The sequence below is a fragment of the Mercenaria mercenaria genome, chromosome 2 (assembly GCF_021730395.1).
Source record: "Mercenaria mercenaria strain notata chromosome 2, MADL_Memer_1, whole genome shotgun sequence".
Classification (NCBI taxonomy): Eukaryota; Metazoa; Mollusca; class Bivalvia; order Venerida; family Veneridae; genus Mercenaria; species Mercenaria mercenaria.
Window position 1 is genome coordinate 104,660,519 of NC_069362.1, and position 18,527 is coordinate 104,679,045.

General features: G+C 35.5%; 1 protein-coding gene across 5 annotated transcripts; it reads right to left on the reverse strand.

Moving 5' to 3' along the window:
- Positions 1 to 176: 176 nt before the first annotated feature.
- Positions 177 to 18,510, reverse strand: LOC123564780 (HSPB1-associated protein 1-like). 5 transcript variants are annotated; one of them, XM_053537418.1, is made up of 9 exons: positions 18,411 to 18,510; positions 17,831 to 18,054; positions 14,006 to 14,190; positions 9,917 to 10,098; positions 8,893 to 9,029; positions 7,185 to 7,317; positions 5,353 to 5,472; positions 2,006 to 2,119; positions 177 to 1,445 (listed from the first exon to the last, which is right to left on the reverse strand). In XM_053537418.1, the coding sequence occupies exons 3-9, from the start codon at positions 14,178 to 14,180 to the stop codon at positions 192 to 194; spliced, it is 2,115 nt and encodes a 704-aa protein (XP_053393393.1). In that variant the 5' UTR covers positions 14,181 to 14,190; positions 17,831 to 18,054; positions 18,411 to 18,510; the 3' UTR covers positions 177 to 191. The 5 variants fall into 5 exon arrangements, with proteins under 5 accessions (XP_053393393.1, XP_053393394.1, XP_053393395.1 ...); XM_053537419.1 differs by having other exon boundaries at positions 17,831 to 17,915; positions 18,411 to 18,488; XM_053537420.1 differs by lacking the exons at positions 17,831 to 18,054; positions 18,411 to 18,510 and adding an exon at positions 17,591 to 17,768.
- Positions 18,511 to 18,527: the final 17 nt, after the last annotated feature.

Consider the following 18,527-nt stretch of genomic DNA (forward strand, 5'->3'; position numbering starts at 1 on the left):
AACAATTACCGAAAACTTTAAAAAACATTCTTGCATAAGACTAGTTGAAAAAGTATCTTAAACACAAAATGACTATAATTCTGCACATGCGATACTTGAGAAATACAACTCCACTACGGTGTCAATGGGGGAAGGGGGTTGAATACACATAAAATGACCTTCTAAAGTCAAATATAAAACACTATTTCTATTTATTTTTTTATTTTATTCAATAAAATATACCCAATGTGTCTAATAACATTAGGGTCAAGTATGCTATTAATAACATCAGCATTACTTATTGCAGGTGCGTCAGCATTCATCAGTTCATCATCAGAAACCTCTAGCGTTTTAGGAGTATTTTGATCATTTATATCTGAAATAAATCTATGTTCATCTTTTTCAGAATTTGGTTTCATTTTAACAACTCTTTCATCATTATCAGAATAATTTACTTCAGCGTTTCTGTCTAATGATTCATTAGTGTTATCAGCATCGGTAGTGAATGCTTTAATTAATGTTGTTTCTGATGAGGATATATCTGGTATGAATGAGATTGTTCCTGAGGGTGATAAAGATGACGACGACATTGATGAAAATGATGACGTTACTGAAAACTGTGATTGTTTCAAAGATGTTGATGTTTGTGAAGTCAATGCTGCTTCTGATGATGATTTTGTTGATGTTAATGAGTCCAATGATGTAACTGCTGAATGTAATGGATCTTCAGTTGATACAGGTACTAATGGTGACAGTGTTGATAATGATGATGATACTGTTGATGACTCTTTCATCAATGATGACTTAAACAACTTAAATTGCTTATCAAAGTTACTATCAATACAATAATTCTCTCTGTCTTTCAATTCATAATCAAACACTATTTCAAGAAATCTTAGATACTCATTAAACATAAATGGTTTTGCTGCAAATATTTCAATCACAGACTTATTTGTTTTACAGTCATCATTCATTAAAACAGCATACTTAGAAGCAGCTGTATTTGAATCAACCATTACACCTGATAATGATGCTTCATCTGTAGTTATCATCCCATGTTCAACATTCAGCGTTGCATCTGATTCAATTTTTCTTCGTTTATTCTTCTTTTCAGATGGTATGTCAGCAACACATTCTTTGATACTTTCATTTTCATTATCATGAGTAACCTTTCTTTTTCCTACACTATTTCCATAGTATCCCTCTGTATGATCTATATTAACACCACAAAGACAAGCCACTGTGACAAGATAATCTTGAAATTTGTTGGAAAGTTTCTCCAAGTTGTTACAGGAGTGCTCTACAGTTTGCTTTTGTCCATCAAACTGACCTTGCTTCACATCAGCAGAAAATGTTTGCCTTGTGTTCAAATCCCTGTTACGACTTTCCTCAGCAAGTTGACTGTTTTGCAAAGCCTGAACAGCTCTCTGAACGTACTGTAAATTTACTTCAGCATTAACCAGTTTCTGAAGAAATAAATTACATCGCTTAAAAGGTAAATAAATCAAGTAAGAATACTGAACAAAAGCCGATGGACTTTGCTTAGCTGTTTGAACCCATAATCATGGTTTTCAATAATTTTACTGTCCAAAGAAAAAGAAAGTTAACTTACATACTGGCAGATACTAGCATATATATAAACAAAGCTGTAACAGGTATTTTTTAGTTTGGTTTTCAAATATCTAATGGCACAAAACCAATCAAAGCAGTTAAAATAAAAGAAAAGATTTAAAACCAAATCGGCATGAACTATCTCTAAAATGCCCTTAAAATTCTCAAATTTTCAAATACCTTATTAAAACCTTTAGACTGGTCTGCACTGTTCGCTATTCAGTCAGTAAATTTTCAGTGAACACCCCTTTGAATAATAAATGGTACTGCCCAAATTGAATGATGGACCAGTCCCTTTCAGAAATTTAGCAGGGTAAAGGTTAATAACTTTTTAACCATTGTGAGCAGATATTGATGAATTTTGTTTTCAGTTAAATGAATAAGGCACTATAATACAGCACTGCCTGCTACCTACCTCTCCTGTATTCAGGTAACTGTTTTGTTCTGTCTCAGTCAGCAAGGTTGTAGATAAACATGTGTACAACAATCTAGAGACTGACTCCTCTAAATGGGACTGAGCATCTTCTACCTTAAATAAGAAAGTACAAAAGTCAGTTTAGAATAAACAGGCAGATATAGTCAAGTTCAGTAGCAGAGGTATAATATTCTGGCTGTTGGTGGGGTCTCTATATTGGCTAAAGCAGATGCAACGGTCAAGTGGTAAGATGCTAGACTACAAAACCAGGGACTGCTGTTCACTAGCTTATCTAACATAAATTACTAGCATTCTTTCTGATAAGAGTCCCATCTATGGATGCTTTACACCTGGCAAACTAAAGAACCTAGAGAATCGCAAATGGTAGCTGATTTCTGTGCAAGCCCGAGAGTATGACATATTAGCATGCCAATCAATCAAATGAGGTACCGGTATTTGGCATCCTGGTGGCAGTGCTAATTAGCAAATTTATAAAAAGATACACCCATACAACAAATAAGGTACCTCTTGTCTAGCTGTGGTGCAAAAATAACAACTGTGAATTTGTTGCGTCGGTGGGGCACCTACATGGCAATTTTTTGACTGGCGTGTTGGCATTCCCACCAGAAGGAGAAATATCTCATTTGTCATATTGGCAAACTAATTTACTATTCTGGCATGTTGGTGCTCATCAAAAATGCCAAAATGCCACACTGACATGGCAGAAATCAGTCACCATAGGAAAGCTCCTAGTATTGGAGCATCTTGCACCATCCTCAACCTAAAACTCATTAGCATTTACCTGGAGGAGTTGTTCATATGAGTAACCAGTAGTAACTATAATCAAACTGAGATACAAACAGGTCTCCATGACAAGTGGTTAAGGTTGTTAACAATGTTGTGGGCTCAAGCCTCGCCAATATCAAATATTTTTGTGCAAGGTAGGTATCTGGCTGATATACTGGGAAATATCTGTGGTTCTATCCAGGTGTCAGCCTATGGAAACTTGTCAGTCTCTAGAAGCTTGGGGCTTTCCATTATCATTTGTAGTTGTCATATAACCTTTACTATGTTGGTGTGAATTAACAAAACAAAAATATCCATTTGCTGGTAAAAAGAGAATGCCCGTTAACAGCATAAAATCATCTACAAATCAGATAGTACACATGCTTAATATAATAAAAATGCCACATCAAAGGCAAATTCTCTTCAATATTTTCTTTTTCATCAAAACATCAAATCCAAGCAAGGCGTAACATATAAGAGGGACATAAACTCTCATTTTAAATGTCATTAAAAAAACTCTTGGACACAAGGTAGGCTTAAGAAACAGCAGTATCAAGACTATTACATGTCAGTACAATCCCCTCAAAACAACGAAATGTGCAACTGACTACTGCGAAATTACTTACTACTGTTTGCAGATCAAATTGCCCCTTCAACATTTTTGAAATCGATAGAGTTGCACGTTTACGTCACAAAAACGGTGAAGCTGAAGCTATTTTTGGAGTAATCCTGACAGGTTAACCCCGCCTCATCCACAATCAATTATTCATTCACCTTGTTGTGAAACTTTTTCTTTATCTTGCGAGCGCTCTGACTCTATCTTTGAAGTATCGCCGTACTTGCTTACATTGTAAACTGCATTAAGGTGATATTAGATATGTTGTTTTAAAAGTAGAATATAGAATATTTCAACTACGTTCAAATGAAAACAGCGTTTTTGTTTGTTATGACAAATATATCGACGAAATTTCCAACCACGCAAGGTATAGATCTACAAGGTTTTATAGAAAGGTATCATTGAACTTCAAGCTGCCAAGTAACACTTGTAGATCTTATTGTCATATCCATAAAAACTGATTTATTTGATATTCAAACTTTTGCAGAGTCTTCCGTAGCTTAACTATCGCAAATCTAACTCCATTATATATCTGGTTTTTTTAATTATTATTTTATTTTTTGGTGGGGTTTACGTGCAGTATGTGAATTTATCAACTATTCATTTGAAGTCGTTTAAACACTATTTCAGTTATTTACATACAGGCAGTTGATAAGCCTTGTCTTCAGATGTCTTCATTCATGGAAAGAACCAGTTATGGACTCACATAAATCAAAATAATTCGACGTTTAGTTTGTTTTATATTTTTGACGGTCACTCTAAAAGTCATGTAAAGTTATTTGTTTTATCGCTTGCACATATGTGTAACATTAATCGTGTTAAGGGGAATTATGTTAATTTTTACATAAATTAATGAGAAATTGAATCCCCCTTTTGATTAGTCTAAATAATGAGACCTCGGGTAGACCGATTTTACATTTTGATGTTTTACGTTGTCTACTTTTAAAGGGGATATCGACCAGTCAAAAATATAACGATATTCAACTCTTGAGTACAATAATTTGGACTACCTTTAGATACATGTATGTTTTATTTGAATTTATCTCATATTCGCAACAAAATCAGCATTTAAACCCAAATCTAGCGATGACAATTTCTTTCGAGTGGAGAAAATAACACGTAACTGTTCCCTAGGATTACGTCAAATTAGTTAGACTAAGACTCACATATTTCGTAAGAAATTGTCGACTTTTTTCAGCTAAAGAGGCATGGTCGGTTCTGGGAATCGAACTTATGCCCTTCAATCAATGATGTGTGAATCTAACAACTCGAGTCAGTCGCGTTTTATAATTATGGTGAAAACTAAACACGAGATACATTATTTAAAAGAAAAGTCTGCAGCAAAAGGTACTGAAATTTAGGCAGAAAAGGCCTGTAATGTATAAGAGGGTGTCTTTTATTTCACATCAACGCTACTTAAATGTAGTGTGCATTGACTTTTGTGGCAAAATTTTAAATGAAGATTAGATCTAGTACATCTGTTACATTCCGGTTATTTAAACACCATTTCCAACATATTTAAATCAGCATTTCCCGGTCATGCAGCCAATGTAAACAATTTCATTCAGTGTATTTTATTCGTGTCGGAAAGGCGGAGTTACCTGTATAGACGAGATCCAAAAATAGCTTCAGCATCGCTGCTTTTGTGACGTAAAGGTAAAAGTCTATCGATTTAAGAAAAGGCGAAAGGGCAATTTGATCTGCAAACAGTAGTATTTTCGTGGTGGACTAAATATCTGTAAATTTCATTCTGGCGTCAATCAATGAAATTAAACCCATATGAATAAGCAAATTTCCATTCATTTTATCTTTCAATTTGAATTCATGTCCTCAAGAAATGGTCCTGTTTACTGCAACCATGAAAATATCATGCCCATGAAATTCAATGGTTTTACATTGCTTTTTGGATAGCAGTTACTTGCAAATGTGTTGAAAAAAAACTTACCATTGGTACCCATGTATTGATGCTCATAGATGGCTCCAAGCTTTCAACAAAATGCCACCAATGTCTTGGTACATACAGCACATCACCAGGAACCAGTTCAATGATGTATGGTGTGGTTTTCTGTTTTAACATACATGTTATACAGTTACTATAGCAATTTGATTCCCTTGCTTTGATAGCTAGCCTACCTAAGATCCTTTTCCCAATTTTTATTACCAGTATTATCAGATCTGTCTAGATGCATACAAATGGTATTTTCCTTGGAATCAATTTACATCTGACAGATAAAAAGAAAATTAGAACAAATATTTTCAGCTAACAGTTTTATTTTTTTCAACCAAGACGGGAAGATAAACTAACTGCATAATCATTTACTTTGAGACTGAACAAAGCTTTCATATTTATGTATTTATTTTGTTGGGTTTTTGTTATAGGTCATATGGCAACTTTCCAGCTTTGATGATGGAGGAAGACCCCAGGTGCTCCTCCATGCATAATTACATCACTAGCGGACACCTGAGTAGATCCACCAACCTTTGGTAAGCCAGCTGGATGGTTTCCTCAAATGTAGAATTCAAAACCCTGAGTGAGGCTCGAACCCACATCAGTGAGGAGCAAGTGCTTTGATGTCAGTGGCTTTAACCACTCTGCTACGAAGGCCCCCAAAGCTTTCATAATACTTTTAGTCAATTACATCTTGGAAACGGTTAGAATAGTTAAAAAAGAAAAGTTAACAGCCTTTTTCAGTTGCTTATAAGAATTGTACATTAATAGAGGAGGTAGAACCAAAATAAAATTGGCATGATCCTCTGAAAGATGTAATTAACTTATTGTATTGACTTTCACTTTCTTTCAACCATGGCTGACTTTAGTTTAATATCAAAACACTGTTTTCATTCCATTAACAAATGTGAATGCTGTGTAACAGTCACTGTTGTCCTGACCTATCTGAAACAATGAATGCTTGCCAAGGTCTGGGTATCTAACATTTGGGTATCTGACATGTTCTGACCTACCTGAAACAATGAATGCTTGCCAAGGTCTAGGTATCTAACATTTGGGTATCTGAAATGTTCTGACCTACCTGAAACAATGGATGCTTGCCAAGGTCTGGGTATCTAACATTTGGGTATCTGACATGTTCTGACCTACCTGAAACAATGAATGCTTGCCAAGGTTTGGGTATCTAACATTTGGGTATCTGACATGTTCTGACCTACCTGAAACAATGAATGCTTGCCAAGGTCTGGGTATCTAATATTTGGGTATCTGACATGTTCTGACCTACCTGAAACAATGAATGCTTGCCAAGGTCTGGGTATCTAACATTTGGGTATCTGACATGTTCTGACCTACCTGAAACAATGAATGCTTGCCAAGGTCCGGGTATCTAATAGTTGGGTATCTGACATGTTCTGACCTATCTGAAACAATGAATGCTTGCCAAGGTCTGGGTATCTAACATTTGGGTATCTGACATGTTCTGACCTATCTGAAACAACGAATGCTTGCCAAGGTCTGTGTATCTAACATCTGGGTATCTGAAATGTTCTGACCTACCTGAAACAATGAATGCTTGCCAAGGTCTGGGTATCTAACATTTGGGTATCTGACATGTTCTGACCTACCTGAAACAATGGATGCTTGCCAAGGTCTGGGTATCTAACATTTGGGTATCTGACATGTCCTGACCTACCTGAAACAATGGATGCTTGCCAAGGTCTGGGTATCTAACATTTGGGTATCTGACATGTTCTGACCTACCTGAAACAACAAATGCTTGCCAAGGTCTGGGTATCTAACATTTGGGTATCTGACATGTTCTGACCTACCTGAAACAATGGATGCTTATCAAGGTCTGGGTATCTAACATTCACCTCACTGTAAATACTGGATTCTTCATAAGGTATTCTTGTGGGATACATGCAGTCAGTCTGGTCAGGATTAAACAAATACCAGCGCTTCCTGCAAACATATCAACATAATGTTATTATTTTGCAAACAAGAGCTGTCCGTAAAACAGCCAATGCTCGACTATTCGAAATATTGTCCCAGGAGCAGGAAAATATTACCCTTAATGTTAAAATATCTATAGAATTTCAATCCAGTATCTGCATTATTTTTGGAGATAGTAACTTGCATGCAAAACTTTAACCAGAAGTTTTAAGTTCAAACGGGGACATAATTTGACCCAAATGCATGTCAGAGTTATGGTTGATGCTATCAACTAGTTTTATAACCCCGAAGGCACATGTGAAGTTTCAATTTAATATCTGCATTTGTTTTGCAGATAGTAACTTGCACGCAAAACTTTAACCAGAATTTTCTAAGTCCAAAAGGGGACATAATTTGGCCAAATGCAGGTCAGAGTTATGGGACTTGATGCTATCATTTATTTTTATAACCCCAAAGACACATGTGAAGTTTCAATTCAATATCTGCAGTAGTTTTGGAGATAGTAACTTGCATGTAAAACTTTAACCAGAATTTTCTAAGTCCAACAGGGGGCATAATTTGGCCAAAATACATGTCAAAGTTATGGGACTTGACCCAGTGAAGTTGGTAACTGATCTAGAAAAAGAAAAAATAAGTTTCAAATCTATATGCCTTTTAGTAATAGCTGTATGTACTTGCACGCAAAACTTTAACCAGGATTTTCTAAGTCCAAAAGGGGGCATAATTTGGCCAAAATGCAAGTCAGAGTTATGGGACTTGATACTATCAACTAATTTTATAACCTTGAAGACACATGTGAAGTTTCAATTCAATATCTGCAGTAGTTTTGGAGATAGTAACTTGCAGGTAAAACTTCAGCCAGGATTTTTTAAGTTCGAAAGGGGGCATAATTTGCTCAAAATACATGTCAGAGTTATGGGACTTGACCCAGTGAGGTTGGTAATTGACCTAGAAAAAGAAAAAACAAGTTTCAAAGCTATATGCCTTTAAATGAAAGCCATATGTACTTGCATACAAAACTTTAACCAAGGTGTGACACCGACGTCAACGCCAAGGTGAGTTGAATAGCTAGACTATTCTTCGAACAGTCAAGCTAAAAAGGATGATGATTCCTTACAAAATAAATGGTTTTTAGCTTTTACTTAAAAAAACATTTCTTGCACAATATCACACTGCATGGTCTAACAATGAAAATTTAGCTGAACATGAAGAAACAATTATTTTGAAGAGCAGAATTTAGAATAGTTCATTGGCAAAAATGTTATCTTTTTAAATAAAGTCATTTCTTTTCATAATCAAAGAAGGAAAAAATGTTTATTTTTATAGCTCTTTGACATAATCAACATAATATAGCACTACAGTATACAACTTTTTACAAAAGTCTAACTTCCAAATTTCGCTGACATTAAATTTCATGGTTTCAGTTTTTCAATTTCAAAGATAAACCAAAGGAAATTTTATTTGATCCTAAGAATTTTCATTTTTTGACAGATGCAACTACAAAGCCCAAGGTCCCTCATAAATATTAATGGCTTCGCAGTATGTTTTTCTTTTTATCACAACAAGAAGACTATAGAGGCATACCTGCCTTGTATCTGAGCTACCAAATTAAAGCCATATGTATCTTGATGACATGGAGTGTACGTCCCACAGCTCCCTATCCATATTGTACTGTGATCTCCGCCCCGTTCATCCAAGCCAAATATATCCCAGAAAACTGACTGAAGTAAACAACAGTTCAAACTTAACCATAAAACAACTTTTCACAAATAAACACTTATACCAGACTAAGACTAATCCATTTTAATATGACTAAATTCTATCACACTTATCGAGAAATCAGTTCATTTTGCGGGTACACAATTTCAAGGTTTTGATGTAAACAGCTATATTTGTTTTCCACTAAACCCTGATAGCTTCCACACAAGAATATGCAGTGGAAAACAAACACATGTAGACATGTCTTCTGTCAGATGGCCATTGAGAACATTTGCTTCATCATGGAACTGAACACACTGCCTCATGATTTATTACCATGCACTCTTTCTTTTCAGCTAACTAGTCAGGCAATGTTAAAACCCTGGATATTATATCAATTACTTAGTAAGTTATCATATGAAAACATATTTGAGCCGTGCCATGAGAAAACCAACATTGTGGGTTTGCGACCAGCATGGATCCAGACCAGCCTGCGCATCCGCGCAGTCTGGTCAGGATCCATGCTGTTCGCTTTTAAAGCCCATTTGAATTGGAGAAACTGTTAGCGAACAGTATGGATCCTGACCAGACTGCGCAGATGCGCAGGCTGGTCTGGATCCATGCTGGTCGCAAACCCACTATGTTGGTTTTCTTATGGCACGGCTCATTTACATTGATACAGTAAACATTTCAGGTACTGAGAAATTATTTACTTTCATGGGCATAAAATTTCATATTCCAGGCAAACTGGATATTTTTTGGGAAAAATAAAATTGTGGATTTCAACTTCTGAAGAAAAAATAAATGGAAATTTATTTATTATTCAGGCTTTAATTTTGTGGAATTTGTGTTTAATTCAATTAATACTACAAAACTATGAAGTATTTCTGCTTCTTTTCAAAGACCTTACCTTCAGAACTTGTGGTTGCTCTTCAAACATGTCCTTCATGTATTTGTAATCAATGTAACAGGAGAATTTTGTTTTATCAATCAATCTAAGTGGATTGTCCCTGTCAGTGTCACCCTGTAGCCAGTCTGTATACTGTCTCATTGTGACCTTCAGATGTAAACAGTCTGGCTCCCACTGAAAATCTGCAAGCAAAAACCTGACTCATCAAATACTGGTACTGGTGTTCCAGAGCATAAATGGTTTTCTTCAGAATAAATAATGAAAACCTGCTAAAGGAAAATCTATTATATAGAAATATAACTTAATTTATCTATAGTTGTCAAAAAGAAAATCTCAAAACATCAAATGCTGTTAAGGCCTAAAAAAAAAATTCTTTGTTTCTGGTAACATGCTCCAAAAAATTAGGGTAGGTAGGTCTGAATTTTTTTTTTTTTTTTGGAGTTTTTTATTAAGGGAGACTTTTTGGAAATTATTTTTGTGTCAAAAAATGAATACAAATAGGGAGGTTATGCCTTGAGAGCATCAGTAAGTTGATTTCTAACATCACTGACCATGTTTAAAGCATAAAAATTGCAGTTTTGCAAAGCTGAAAAAATTATTCTCCAAATATTTAGGGTTGGGCCAAAAATTTAGGGTAGGTCGGGATACCGAAAACAAACAATTTTTTTTTTAACGCCTAAATAATTTACGTACCAAAGCCTGCGTTAGTCATTTCAAACGTCATGCAAAAAAATTTAAACTAGATGTGTGTCCATAGGACACAGATGCCCCCACTCCTGCCACTGTAACATGGTTTAATGACTCAGGTTAAACAATTTTTAAGATGTTTGCAACACAAACTTTTAAGAACCTTATGTGTATTTTTCACTTAGTTGGCCATAACTCTGGCCTAGCTGAGTAAAATCCTAATGAGAACACTTCATTGGCTATAAATCAATCCTCTAATGTTTTATGATTCTAGGTCAAGTACATTTTAACAGATATGTTTCACAAACTTTTTTTTAAGTAAGTCTGGACAAGAAGTCTGGTCTTGTGTAGCGAAATAATGACTGTAGGTAAAATATTATCGGAGCTACGCGCGACAAAACATTAAAATGTTTTCCTAGGTCAGGGGCCATAACTCCTACAATAATAAATGAATCCGGACGCGAAACCCCAGGTGCACAACTGCACATGCTGACCAACATTGCTGTAAACTTTGGTGACTCTAGGTCAAATACTTTTGGAGCTACGCACGACACAACATTAAAATGACCAATTTTTAACTAAGTCAGGGGCCATAACTCCTACACAACTGAATGAATCCGGACGCGAAATCCCAGGTGCACAACTGCACATGCTGACCATCATTGCTGTAAACCTTGGTGACTCTAGGTCAAATACTTTTGGAGCTACGCGCGACACAACATTAAAATGACCAATTTTTAAATAAGTCAGGGGCCATAAATCCTACATAACTGAATGAATCCCGATGCGAAACCCCAGGTGCACAACTGCACATGCTGACCAACATTCCTGTAAACTTTGGTGATTCTAGGTCAAATACTTTTGGAGCTAGGCGCGACACAACATTAAAATGACCAATTTTTTACTAAGTCAGGGGCCAGAACTCATACACGACTGAATGAATCCAGATGCGAAACCCCAGGTGCACAACTTCACATGCTGACCAACATTCCTGTAAAGTTTTGTGACTCTACGTCAAATACTTTTGGAGCTAGGCGCGACACAACATTAAAATGACCAATTTTTTACTAAGTCAGGGGCCAGAACTCATACACGACTGAATGAATCCAGATGCGAAACCCCAGGTGCACAACTACACATGCTGACCAACATTCCTGTAAAGTTTTGTGACTCTACGTCAAATACTTTTGGAGCTAGGCGCGACACAACATTCTCGGAAGGACGGACAAGAGCAAATCTATATGCCCCCACCACTCATGGGGGTGGGGGTGGGGGGCACAAAAATGTACATAACAAAAGACATTTATTTTTCAGAAAAAAAAAATTGCATCATAATAATAGCCATCAAATGTAATACAGGCACGAAGGTAGCATTTTCAGATTGGGCGGAGAGGGGGGGGGGGCACATTTTGAAAATCAGCCGATCTTTATCAGACCCAGATCAAAGAAACATTAAACGTTTTTTGTTGTTGTTTTTTTAGCTCATCTGTCACATAGTGACAGGGTGAGCTTTTGTGATCGCCCTTCATCCGTCGTCTGTCCGTCCGTCCACAATTTCCTTGTGAACAAGATAGAGACCACATTTTGTACTTGATTTTAATCAAACTTGCACACAACTTGTATGGGCATAATCTCGGTTCCTTTCGAAAACTGGACAGATCCAATCATGTGTTCTAGAGTTATGGCCCCTTAAAGGGCCAAAATTTGCCATTTTTAGCTTGTGAACATGATAGAGACCACATTTTGCAATCAACTTTAATAAAACTTGCACACAACTTGTATTGGCATAATATCTCGGTTCCTTTCGAATACTGGCCAGATCCCATCATGGGTTCCAGAGTTATGGCCTCTTAAAGGGCCAAAATTTGCTATTTTTGGCTTGTGAACACAATAGAGACAACATTTTGCAATCAACTTTAATCAAACTTGTACACAACTTGTATTGGCATAATATCTTGGTTCCTTTTTGAAAACTGGAGTTATGGCCCCTTAAAGGTCCAAAATTTGCTATTTTGGCTTTTGCAGCCATACAGAGACTTCATTTATGGTTTGATTTGATACAAACTTGCAAAATATCTTCAACAACAATAAATCTTGGATTCCATGATGAATCTGACAGAACCAATCATAGGTTCCGGAGTATTTTATATCTGATTAGCTCCCCTGATTTTAATCAAAATGGATTTATGTCAGTAAGTACGTATTGGACTCATTTGAAATTTCATTATTGTCATTAGTTGGACTGAGACAATCAGGTTAGATAACTATGGACTGATTTACGTCAAATTACCTCCCTTTATTTCCAATTAAAATGGGTATATCTCCGTAACTAATGAAGATACTGATCTGAAATGTCATTTATGCCATCAGATTGACTTGGACAATCAGTGAAGATACATATTGACTGAATTTATGACAAATTACCTCCCTTTTTCATGTAAATGAATATAGCTAGCAGCTTCTAATGAGACTGGATTGAAACATTATTTATGTCTTCCATGGTAAGAAATAGTCATGCTAGTTAACTCTTGACTGAATGTTTATTGATATGAATTTTCTAATATATTGTTGTAAAGGCTTGTACTCTGTATCTTCTACATGCATATACCAATGCATGATTACCTCCCCTGATTTTATTAAAAATGGATTTATCTCAGTAAGTATTAACTGTATTTATAGGACTCATTTGAAATTTCATTATTTGTCATTAGTTGGACTGAGACAATCAGGGTAGATAACTATGGACTGATTTTATGTCAAATTACCTCCCTTTGTTTCAAATTAAAATGGGTGTATCTCAGTAACCAATGAAGATACTGATTTGAAATGTCATTTATGCCATCAGATGGACTCGGACAATCAGGGTAAATAACTTTTGACTGAATTTATGACAAATTACCTCCCTTTATTTTATGTAAATGAATATACCTCAGCAGCATCTAATGAGATTGGTTATAAATATTATTTAAGTCTTCCAGGGTAAGGAATATTCATGCTAGTACAAAAATGCAGCATTTGAGCCTAGGACCCTCAAACTTGGTATGGAGAATGACCCTCACTAGTATGTGACCCATAGGTCAAAAGGAACTGTTACAAGAAAATATTTATCCTGATGATATTTAATTTGTATGCCCATGTAATCTTTGTCAAAACTTGATCTTATCATTAAGCGCAATGGTACTCAGGTGAGCCATCATGGCCTTCTTGTTTTTAGTTGTGCGTGCTTAGCCCACCTAAAACAATTTTACAAAACTGCAAGGTTCAGCTGTCAAAAATTGCAAAGATAATTACCTTAATCAGTCAAATTATTGCCGCCCCCCCCCCCCTGTTCCTATGGCCCTGTAATAAAACAGTTTTTTAGGTTTTTTGGTTGAAAAGTTCTCATCAGTTCTATAAACAAACCTTCATGCTGTATAAGTGATATTTTGGAATCTAAAAGTTTGTCTCCTAAAACTTGGCACAAATATTCTGGTGTCCACTGCTGTGCTGGCCACTCATCCACAGCATGCTTAAATACAAGAGGTAGACAACCTGCTGTCATTACACTTCTCCATGACAATTTACTTCCAGCCTCCATTTTGTTATGTCTACAAAAACAAAATGATGACATTCAATTGTTGGTGTAACAGTATAATAAAATCATACATTAATTAATTAACATATTTTAAAAATGTTCAATTAAATCATAAATTCATCTTACCTTTTTTCTACAATTTATATTGATCAGTTGTAGTAAAGATAGATCTATAAACAGCCAGAACTAGAAATGTGTCCATGAGACACAGATGTCCCCACTACATGACAAAGGACACAGATCAACTAACTCATTTCTCTTCGTAATGACTGTATGTAAAATATTTTCGGAGCTACGCGCGACTAAACATTAAAATGACAATTTTTCCTAGGTCAGGGGCCGTAACTCCTACAATACTGAATGAATCTGGATGCGAACCCCAGGTGCACAACTGCACATGCTGACCAACATTCCTGTAAACTTTGGTGACTCTAGGTCAAATACTATTGGAGCTACTCGTGACACAACATTAAAATGACCAACTTTTAACTAAGTCAGGGGCCATAACTCTTACATGACTGAATAAACCCGGATGCGAAACCCCAGGTGCACAACTGCACATGCTGACCAACATTCCTGTAAACTTTGGTGACTCTAGGTCAAATACTTTTGAAGCTACGTGCGACACAACATTAAAATGACCAATTTTTAACTAAGTCAGGGGCCATATCTACAAGACTGAATGAATCATGACGGGAAACCCCAGGTGCACAACTGCACATGCTGACCAACATTCCTGTAAACTTTGGTGACTCTAGGTCAAATACTTTTGGAGCTACGAGCGACACAACATTAAAATGACCAATTTTTAACTAAGTCAGGGGCCATAACTCCTACACGACTGAATGAATCCGGACGCAAAATTCCAGGTGCACAACTGCACATGCTGACCAACATTCCTGTAAACTTTGGTGACTCTACGTCAAATACTTTTGGAGCTAGGTGCGACACCAAAGTGGGGGCATAATAAAAAGTTAGACATTAATCACTGAAGAAAATGTGGTTTTAAACAATATTAAAATGAGATGTATAATGAATGTATGTTTCATTGCCATCTCTAGATATGAAGGTACATTTTGTATAACCAATGTTAATATTAACTTGAAACAAAGGTTAGCCATATTGTCAGGTATGAGCCTGAACCTGTAACAGTACTTCCTGGAGCCACTTATTTTGCATGTTATCTATCTAAAAGTTAAACAGAATTTGAGAAAAGATCTGCAATTCCGAGCTTCTTAACTACTAATTCAGCTATGTATAATACACATATTAGCATTAACATAAATTAACTTAGTCCAACATTAACTGACAATGAATCAAAATATAACTTCTTTGTAAAGGAATAATGGGTCATTGATCACTAATTTTTGCATAATGACCCTCAGCCTGTAAACCAATCATTACTTTTTTTGCATACTGCTGGAGCAACATAAATACATTGGCCTCCCCAAACTTCCGGCCTGAAAATCTTTATTTTTGTGGAAAAAACAGTTACTAAACTTTGAAAAGTTTATTTTAAAGGGCATTCAGATAAAACTGTAAGTCTTCACTGGGGATTAGAGCTATCAAAAACAATGGCAGTCTAATTTTTTCGTTTTGTTGTCCAAAATGTTTTCAGGAAAAATATGGATTGCGGCGAAAGGAGACCCCCTTCATCACAAATTAAATTTGCACACACACCAATGACCTATAACTGTCAGTAGTCACTAGGCCTAGACCGTGATGTCACATTGTGGATAAGATTAGTTATCGGTCAGGGCACTCGTTTGGCCGTTTTTGGGGCCGAATATGGGCCGCATTCCCCTCATAAAATAGTTTTTTTTTTCCTGCAGGTTACTGCTGCAATATAGTTACATTTGTTATAAATAATTGAAAACAGTATTAATAAGACTTAGTGTACATTTGATAGAAATGATTGAAAAACAGTATTAATAAGTGTGAAAAGTAGTAATATAATTATATAAATGACTAAAATTCCCCTTTTTGTCTTAAAACAACAAAAAATTCCCCTTTCTGAGGGTATGGGTACCTGTCCCCAAAAGTTGTCTAGTGCCCTGTCGGTAAGACTTTCATGCATACATGGAAACTAATTGGCATAACTGTCATGGGGACCCATTTAATGATTTATAGAAGTTGTTATATTATTTTGTATATATTTAATTGCTAACGTCTGTTCTGAAATAAGGTAAATGTAGAAATGTGGTCATCATAATGTGCCACACAATCCTAATGAAATGTGTACAAATAGGTAGGGCTCAATGGTATACCCTGATTTAGCCAATCAGGGACAACGCTGACCATGGGACAACCCAGACCATGTTTCTGGGAAGTTCTAGACCACTATTTACTTCGAAATATATGTTATTTTGATGTCTCAGAATTTCTAGTAGTGTCATAGATGAACAGTATTTATTGTCAATAAACTTTAAACGTTATGCAGGATCTAGACTATATCGTGAAAGACCCAGACCATCATTCAATATGTATTTTTAATCAAGGTTTGAAATCCTTTTATTGTATTTTTTTTTAACTGTGTCTTTATTAACCATATTTGATTGCTAAAATCCAATTATGTTGGCCTTTTCACGTGTTTTAAAGATGCGACAAACGTGTCTTTAGTCATAATTTATTACAATCACTGATGTTATGTTTAATTGCGATATTAAAGCACATCATCCATCTCCTCAGTAAATTACGAATCCTAATTATCTCGGGCCATCCATAGTATGGTCCTGGTCGTCCATAACATTGACCTAGAACTAAGGTTTATTAAAAATGATCATCATTAATATTAGTCTTCGATTGTACTAGTTATTTTGAAACATAAAGAAACATATATTGGGTTAAAATTAGTGGTAAAAAACTTAGAGACATGGTCCACATGGTCCGGGTTGTCCTGAGTATGGTCCGGATTGTTTGGTTGGGTTGTCCCATGGTCCGGGTTGTACACTAATACTGTCACTAATAAAAAAATTTACAAGTACTCCTTTCATTCGGGATAGTTGCATGTTCATCAATTACAGACAGCTACAGAACATGCCGAAAAGCCTAACTGAAACATCATGGTGAATTTCTTTATACCAGAGTGGTATTAGGTCAGAAAGAACCAACTAACGAGATCACTGATTGGTTGAAAAAGTATATGGTATTCCGCTGTGTACATTTAACATGTAAAGTGATCTCCCATTGGTGTAAAATATGCTGGCTGTGTTTGGAAACTATCTTATTTCATAAAATAAAACTGTAACCCATGATTACTGGTTAAAATAATATGGAATGATGCATTTTGTGTGAGAAATATGCATGTTTTATCAGTAGAGCATTTTTATGAAAAATAAAAAAATTAATGCCCGGCTATGGGTAACCGAGTTCAAAAGAGAAAAAAGTGCCCAAAAGTGATGGTCAACTTGTACATTTCTTGCAGTTTTTCTATAGTTCTTGGATTGTTCTTTCATCCTGAGTAGGTGGCATCAAAAGTTTAAATGTTAGGAAAGGCCCATGACCGGAAACATTACAATGTGGGCCTATGGAAATTGAGTTGGATCCACATGACCTTAGTCATGTCCAAAAAATAATGTGATATCATATGGTCGCGAAATATGAAAACAATTGAGGAAAACTGGAACTTAATGTATTTCAGATGCGTAACTTACACGCTATCATTTACTGAAGTTTAATTCTTTATTTATTTTGTAATTACAGTGCTTTAGGGTATAGCGGATAGCTAACTAATTTTTCCTGCATTCCAATTCAAAGAAATGACAATAATAGTTTTTTTTTAGTATATCAGACAGAAAACATCTAGTCTTCTTAAAACAGTCAGCTTTTCATAGAAATTCATGTGTTTTTTCTCTCCACGCCATTGTTTACATATGAGCTGATTTAGGGTGTACAGGATAGCTTTGGTCATTTTTTACATTATTAGTTTAAAATCCACACCTTAACAAACTAGCCAAGACTTCTTTACTATAAATCAGAATAATAATGTATTCTCTTTTCAAAAACATTCAACTTTTTAAATTTCTATCAAATACTTTTCATTCACTGACGTTTTTTACATATGCACTGATTTAGTCTATAGGGGATAGCTTTATTTTACATTTGATGACATATGAAAAATAACACAACGAGCAAATATTTAAAATGTATGTCAGAATGTCTGTTTGCATGCCAGTAAAAGAATGATATGAAAATTTATACAATAATTCAAGTCTAAATATAAAATTTATCAACCTATCCTCTATACCCTAAAATCCGCTACACCCTAAAGCACTGTAGTAGCTTCAAATTTCTGTCAAAAACTACAGAATGGAGGATTTAAATTTTAGAAAACACAAATGAAACATTTAC